Here is an 8,056-nt window from a genome sequence, read left to right as displayed (position 1 = left end):
TATAGGTATAGCTAAAGACAAAATTTAAAACAAAGACTCAATAAAGGCTAGAATAAAAAAAAACAAAATAAAAGTTACACACATGCACACAGAGAAACAACTAAGAATTAGAAAAAACAAAATTGATATTAACTTCTTCCTAAAAGTCTTATATCCATATCATTTGTTAAAGAGATTCTCATCCCACCAACATTTTCAATAGTAACCATTTTCCCATTATATAAACAAAATAAATATACTAGAAGAACTAAGAGATAACGATAAATCTGAACTAATAAAAAATATTTCACTTACAACGAGAGAAAAAAACATAGTTAGTTGTTTAATTTAGATAAAAACATAGTTAGTTGTTTAATTTAGATAAAAACATAGTTAGTTGTTTAATTTAGATGAAGGAGATGAGAGTCTGAAAACACTAATTTAATTGGTGTCATCTAAGGAATCAATTGGGTTAACGTCGTGATAGAATGATGATTGGAGGCACCAACTCATTTAACGTCACCAAAGGAACCAACTTGGTTGACACCTCTTCATGGAGTTCACATTGGAGGCTGTAGATGAACTGAAATCTCCCTCTCCTTCCATACAATTCATTCATTTTGGTAAATAGTTTTATTCTAAAATAATTTAATATTTTTTTTCTAATTTGGTGCGAAAAGTTCTCTAATCCAAAGAATCACAGTCCAAAGAATTATACAATTGACGAAAAATAGAAAGATTGATAGTCTTGTGAGATGGGTTGATGCCTAATTTGGTGATTGGATTCATAATATATATACTAAAATAAAATATGTCTTGTTTTCCAGTTCAGAAGACGATAACAAGAAAAAAAAGGCTTTATGGTATATTTTAAAAGAATAATGTTGTTATGAAAAAAACAATGTGTTAGAATGATTACACAGTTAGATGTAATAACTTTACAATTCAATAAATTAATATTTTAATTATATTTATTTTATATTTTAATTTAAAATAATAATTTATAATGACTTATCAAATGAATGTTTTTGCTTTTTCAGATGTCAAAATATAATATTTTACTGAAATATTGAATTTTGATAATGCTATTTTTCTTTGGTGAAGTTTTGGAGAAGAATGATGAATTAAGATCAGGGTGGTTATAAATAAATGAATTTAGAGAGTAGGAAGAAATAGTAAAATATACAACAATCAAGTTTTCTAACAACTTTTAGAATAGTAATGAGAATATTTTAAGAATTTTATCTTTATCTTTTATCATAATATAGAAATATAGATTCATATATCTAAAAACATGACAAATAATAATTTTAGTCTCTCTTATTTATTTTAATTATCATACTGATACAGATCATATATCAACAAATGTAATAATTATTACTGTGAAAGAACTTAAATCCAAACAAAATGAATATTCTCTTCTCAACATATTAAGATCTGCTAATAACTTACTTTTAAAATAAAAACACTTAAAAATAAATCATTACACTTTCGCGTCAATTTTAACCAAAATTAATTTTCTAAAAGCAATTTTGCTTAAAATCAGTTTTGCAATCCACCTAAACATGCATTATTAGTATGCGTAAATTAAAATCTATTTATCCCTACATTATAAATAGTATTATTATTTTAATTTTTATATTATAAAAAACTTTATACTTTTATATAATTAAAAAAAAGTAAATATATAACTAATATTTTAGTTTTATAATGAAAACTTTTGCTGTTGTTATATTTTGGTGCGAATTATTCAACAATTTTACCAAAATTTGAATTCAGTTTTATTTGGATCAATTGCATGATAATTTCGATAATGAATAATCTATATTGCAATATTTGATTAGATTGTTTTAATTATTTTAATTATTTTAATTTAGAAAATATTAAAATTAAAATTAAATAAATAAATGAGTAGTTATAGACTCAATTTCTTATATAGCACTATTTATACTTTTATTTCCCTATCTAACACCCTTTGTTTTTATTTCCCTATCTAGCACCATTTCAAAAGTAAAAAAATATTAAAAAAATAAAAAATATTGATAATTTTAATTTTGAATACAAAATGTTTAAAATAGTTAGAAATATAATTAATGAATAAAGAAATAATTTTTTACAAAATAAAAATAAAAAAGTAATAAATTAAAAATGTTTAGTTTATTTTTTTTTTAAGAAGGAAGAAAATAAAAAATTAAATCCTATAACAACATAAAATTTGAATCTATAAAAAAAAATAGTATTTATTTATTATTATTGATGATATAATCATGTTAATTTCAAGTAAAAAATTACAAGATATAATTATAAAAAAAAAACAAAGTCAATTAGTATTAATTAGTAGTAGACACACATATAATATTGAAGTGTCGGTCCTAAATGCAAAATCCTAACAAAATAATTAATGCAAATATTATACTTAATGCTTAAAAATGAGTAGACACTTTTTTATTATTATTATTATTATTATTTTTATAAAAACTCATTTCTTTATTCATTAATAACTATTTTAAACATTAAAAATATTTATCTTTTTAATGTATTCAAAATTAAAATTATTAATATTTTTAATTTATTAATTTTTTTTTTACTTTTGAAATGGTGCTAGATAGAGAAATAAAAATAAAAATGGTGTTAAATAGGAAAATAAAAATAAAGGGTGCTAAATTGGAAAAATAAAAATATAAATAGTGTTATAAGAGGAATTGAGTAGTAGTTTATAAAAGGGTGATGATTAAGATTATTAATCTTCTCTCTCTCGCGTTCTATGAATATGCTTACTTTGTTTATACTATAGCTGGTATTGCATATGTGTGTTTGTACTATTTTGTTATTTTATTTTAATAAATTTAAATTTAATGTTTATATCAATTTTAATTCTACTTATACTTTTTAATATGTATTTTTTAATTTTACGTCACTTTGTTTATTATTATATAAAGATGAGTCAATTAAATATATTTTTATTTGTGTAATTGTGCTAAAGTTGTGTTGTTATAAAACAATTTGATCATAAAAAAGCTAACATTAAAATATATAAATTTAGGTTTATTTTGATATTTTATTAAATGATAACCATAGTGTTGAATATATATATTTTTAAAATAATTATTAATTGAAATAAATTGATCCAAATTTACAAATAATAAATATATATTTGATAGAATAAAATATATTGTGTAGAATTATTTGGTTGCTGTAAATATATTTGGTTTTCATAATAAAAAGTGCACTTGGCTATTTTACTCTTGTTCTAAAATCATTTTCTATGTAACCATCATCACATACAAAACCCCTAAAACGTCTTCGTCATTATATTAATCACCCATTGTCATAATGTACTAACACCTAAGTTATTGTGTTTCTAAAATATAATGAAAATTAAACAACATAATTTATATAGATATAGACAAAATAGGAGAATCCGTAGAACGTTCTTCTTTTTACATTCTCCTATCAAAACTCACCTTCTTATGTCTAATTTCTTGCAAATTGAAAGTATAATTGTTAATATAGAAAATCTTATAGTTTTAAGATATAATTAAAGATAAAATAATACCTTATGCAAATTAAATAAGATTTTTTTTATATTTATATATATTTTGGTATTACTTTCTTAAAACTAAATTAAATTTAAATATAGAAATAAAAGAAGTAGGTTGTAAAAGGTCAATAATTAAGAATATTAACCTTTTAAATTTAATATATATATATATATTAATACAGATATGAATTTAATTTAAACTATAAATTACATCAAGTTAATTTAATGTCTAACATGTGAAAAATATTAAAAAGATTGATTTTACTTTTTTATTACCTGAAAATGTTCGACCGTTTTTATAGATAAAAATAGTTTGTTGACGCCTATCATCTGCCTTTATGATACTAACAAAACATCATTCCAACGTGCTTACGCTTAAACTTCTATTGCTGTTAGTAGTAAATGAATCATTATCATTATTTTAATTTCGTCAAAAAAAAGACTAATCAATTATTATTATTATTATAATCAGTATTTTTTAATTTAGAATACCCATTCTGGAAGAGTCTCTCACGCACGTTATTAAAAGAGCTTCTCGAATAATATTACGCCACGTGTCCAAGATAATGGCTTGGCCCAATAGCGAAGAAGCCGTGACGCTACTCTCGCTGGATCCACTAAATTAATTGTAGTGTAAAGAATTAGGTTTGTTATAAATATAAATAAATAAGAGGGGTAAATAGCTGAAACCGTGTTTCACTCGGATCGCACATTCACACACGCGAGAAAATAAGGTTGGAGAGGGCGCTGCCGGAGGAACACCGTCTTTTATTTTCCGGCCATCTCTTGTTTCTTCCACCACTCGGCGATCCCGTTTCTCTGACACCAAACATGGTACTTCATTCTCTAATGCCTTTCCTTCGTTTACTTTCACACTATCCATCTAGATCTAGTAGTTTCCCTACGTTTTTTTTTCCGGTGCCGACATTGTTTTTCTTCTTTTCTCTCTCGTATATGCATTTCTGATTTATTCCGTTTTTAATTATCGACTAAGAAATTAGAATTCAAATTCAATTTACTCAATTATCAAGTTTGCATATTGGAATCGGAAATTTGTTCAACTTATTGTTATAATCATGATTTTGTTAACCTAGGGTTTTTATTGTTATTTAATTATTTAATATTTGATTCGTCGAATTAATCATGGCATGTTGTGGTTATCAATTACCGGTGATTTTGAAGTTTCGTTAGCTTTTGGACTTGATCTGGTGCCATCCAAGTCCAAATCGAAATCCAATCGTACCTTACCTCCCTGTGTTATGCTTTGCTATGCAACTCGTGTCAATTGATTTTGTTTGTTTGATATTTGCGATGTCAATTTAAATTGAAATGTGGAATTTGTGGTTTTATGTAGACGACATCAAGGCGCTTTGCTGACAGGAAGGTGGAGAAGTTTGAGAAGAACATTACCAAAAGAGGATTTGTGCCGGACACAACCTCTAAAAAGGGAAAAGACTATCCTATTGGTCCACTGCTGCTGGGTTTCTTCGTCTTTGTTGTCATTGGTTCATGTAAGACTATCATTTCAGCATCCTTTGTGTTGTTTTTGTTTTAATTACAAAAGCATTATATTGTTTTCAATTTGCTTTGTTTTTAAATTTTGTAGAGGAATCAGTCAAAACAACTTTTATTGTTTCTTGTGTTTCATATACTTTGAAAATAGAAAATAAATTTTTTTCTTACGGAAAGGGAACACATGATAAAAATCATAATATGAAAACATAAACATTTTCTGAAGCCAAACGACCGTGATATTTGTCTCTATTCCAGTCATGGGGAGTGTATACTTTTGTTGTTGACGGAATATAGTTGGCATATCTAAGAGTTCGATTTGCATATTTTTTGCTCAGTAACAGTTATTTTATTTTATTTTTATGCTAACAAATGTTTCACAACTTATCAGGTATATCATTACACAAGAAAATAAGCAAGAAAGCAATCATAATATAATTTTATTGTTTTTTTTTGTTAATATGCGATATGCCCTTTATTCCACCAAATGTTGGTGGTTAACAGTCAAAGGACGCGAATACCTATCTAATTTAGGCTTGGAACCCTGAATTGAAGAGGGTATACTTTCGGTGCCACAATAAATGTGAAAAAGAATTGGATTGCTATACTTATTGTTGAATCAAAATGTGGGGCACTGTATTCATAACAACAATACTTCTTTTCATTTGTTCATGTGAGCTTGCATGTGCAATCTCGTTAAGGATTATATAGTATCTGCAAAGGAGTTTGTTAGATTGTAATTACCTCTCTTCCCATTTTGCGTTTTCACAGTCCTATTCTTTCTAGTTCCATTAACTTATGTGTTCGCTTTTCTGGTACAGCTCTCTTCCAGATTATCAGAACAGCAACAAGTGGAGGCATGGCTTAATGGAGCATTGTTTTGGAATGTATCATCTTTTCTTTCTTAGCCTCGTAGAAAATGCCAATACTTCCCTACATCTACTGTACTTGTACCAGACCCGGTTCCGGTTCATGTTTTGATGAGCTTTAATAATTTTTAATTTACATTACAACTATTGTTCGTCTTGTTTTTAATTCTACCATTGAGACCTAATTACGCAGGGACCCATTGGAATGGATGATTTTAAAAATTAACTATGAAGTTAAAACTTTTAATCCGTGACTCAAAGACGATATATGAAATGAATCACTCAAGCACTCAACATTTCACAAAATTTGTCATGCTTTCAGTGGATTCCCCATAGGGCATGCTGTATTACATATTCCATTTCATCATTAGTTTGGGAAAGCAGTGCCTCAGACGGTAAGGAAACTTCCGTTTCCAAAATTCATAACTCAGAAAAGAATCGAGCCAATTTAGTCACGGGGTTCAGTAGTCTGAAATATTAGTATGGTTCGTTAAGGAATGTTTTTATCTTTTAAAATACATATAATTTCTATTCAATTTGCCCCCAAAAATGTTAGTTTTCTTATCCTCGGACCATAACAAATGATAAGCTTACATTGAAAGAAATCACCTTTCGACCAGGGTAACAGAGTTAACGGGTGAGTACATGGCAGAGTGTGGCATACATAGTGATGATTTTATTTACATTGTCTCCCATTGTAATTTAGTATTTTAACACTATTTTTTATTACAATTTTATTTAAATTTCATTTAAATTAAACTCTTTAATTGAATTAAATTCATACATAACCCAATACATAACCCAAATCAAACGACAAGAAGAAGAATAAAAAAGAGCTTTATATATGAACCAATCAAAATTGCATCCCAAGTTTTGAAAAAGAAAAAAAAATAGCTTTATATCTTGATGAAGACCTAGGAGAGGAGGCGCCTATTGACCCGACCCAACCTCTGAGGAGGAAGACTAGGAGCATGACTCAAGACCTAAGGCTCGGACAAGATTTTCTAACCATGATCTCAGCGCCTACTATACCAAAGAAGATCACTAGGAGCAAAGTACAGGCTTTGGTAGATTTTAACTTGTTCATAGTCCTTTTGGAAGACATTTTGACATAGTTTTTAGAAGGACAAACCTAGGATGCGGGTTTGACAGTCAAACCCTAAGGCTGCCAATTTTTTTCCTTTTCCCATCCTACCCCTTTAACTTGTTCTCCAAGGCTCCTTCACCTATAAATAGGAGGCCTACCTAGTGCATTTGACAAGTTAAAATTAATGGAAGAAAAGTTACTCTGCAAAAATTGTGAGGTGTTAGTGAGGTTTGAATTCCTCTTAGCATTTAGGTCTTATCTTGTGAGTATTGAGAGCTCTCAAGTGGCGGCTATCATCACTTATCTAGGAGGCCAATCACACTCCAAGTGGCGTGTTTCACTTCTCAAATCTATCACATAAGCTTTCTCCTTCATTCATCTATTCTTCCATTGTCATTCCATTTTTACTCTTTGTATCATGTTCTTGTTTGGTTTTCCTTGTTTCCATTCGGCAATTCTATTTGGTTTTCTTTCCTTGCTCTTTAATTCCGCACCTTCCTTATTCTTCCATTGTCTTTTTCTTTTGCTCTTTTGAAGTGAACATTCACACTTACTTAACCACATGGTTAAGTTTGTGTCCAATGGGGATCTTCTTAGAGTTTTCACCATATTCTTGCTAAAAATCCCAATCTAAGTAAAGTGTCACAAAAAAAATGAGCAATCCTAAACTCAACCCACATCATGTGGTCATCAAAGCTTAAGTGAGCTTATTTTTCTTCGAGTTGATTGGCACTTTACATTCTTTACATTCAAACACCTTTAATTTCTTGTCTTTAAATTCAAGTACCTTTAATTTCTTGCTTTTACATTCAAGCAACTTTAAAATTCAGCCCTTACTTTCTTGCTTTTATTTTTCAGCACCTCTTTTATTCATTAGCACTTTTATTTCGCTTTTGAATGTTTAAATTGTTGTCCAATTTTTTTTTTATTACCTCTTGTCATTGTGTCATATGTTCTTAGTGTTCTAGATTACTTTGATTTTACTTATTTTGCTTTAAATTTTGAACTCTAAAAATCACTAGAAGTTTGTTTAAAGTAAAGGTAGATAGTAAAGATAGATCTTTGTTC

At 27.8% G+C, this 8,056-nt stretch overlaps 1 protein-coding gene across 1 annotated transcript; it reads left to right on the top strand.

Annotated features, from left to right (window-relative positions):
• The first annotated feature begins 4,162 nt into the window (after nt 1-4,162).
• On the top strand, nt 4,163-6,048 carry LOC137817151 (uncharacterized). The gene is made up of 3 exons (XM_068620399.1): nt 4,163-4,354; nt 4,875-5,031; nt 5,854-6,048. The coding sequence occupies exons 1-3, from the start codon at nt 4,352-4,354 to the stop codon at nt 5,898-5,900; spliced, it is 207 nt and encodes a 68-aa protein (XP_068476500.1). The 5' UTR covers nt 4,163-4,351; the 3' UTR covers nt 5,901-6,048.
• The last annotated feature ends 2,008 nt before the right edge of the window (nt 6,049-8,056 follow it).

The sequence above is a fragment of the Phaseolus vulgaris genome, unplaced genomic scaffold (genome assembly GCF_000499845.2).
Source record: "Phaseolus vulgaris cultivar G19833 unplaced genomic scaffold, P. vulgaris v2.0 scaffold_17, whole genome shotgun sequence".
Lineage (NCBI taxonomy): Eukaryota > Viridiplantae > Streptophyta > Magnoliopsida > Fabales > Fabaceae > Phaseolus > Phaseolus vulgaris.
Note: the sequence above shows the minus strand (reverse complement) of the source record. Positions and strands in the feature narration are given on the sequence as shown.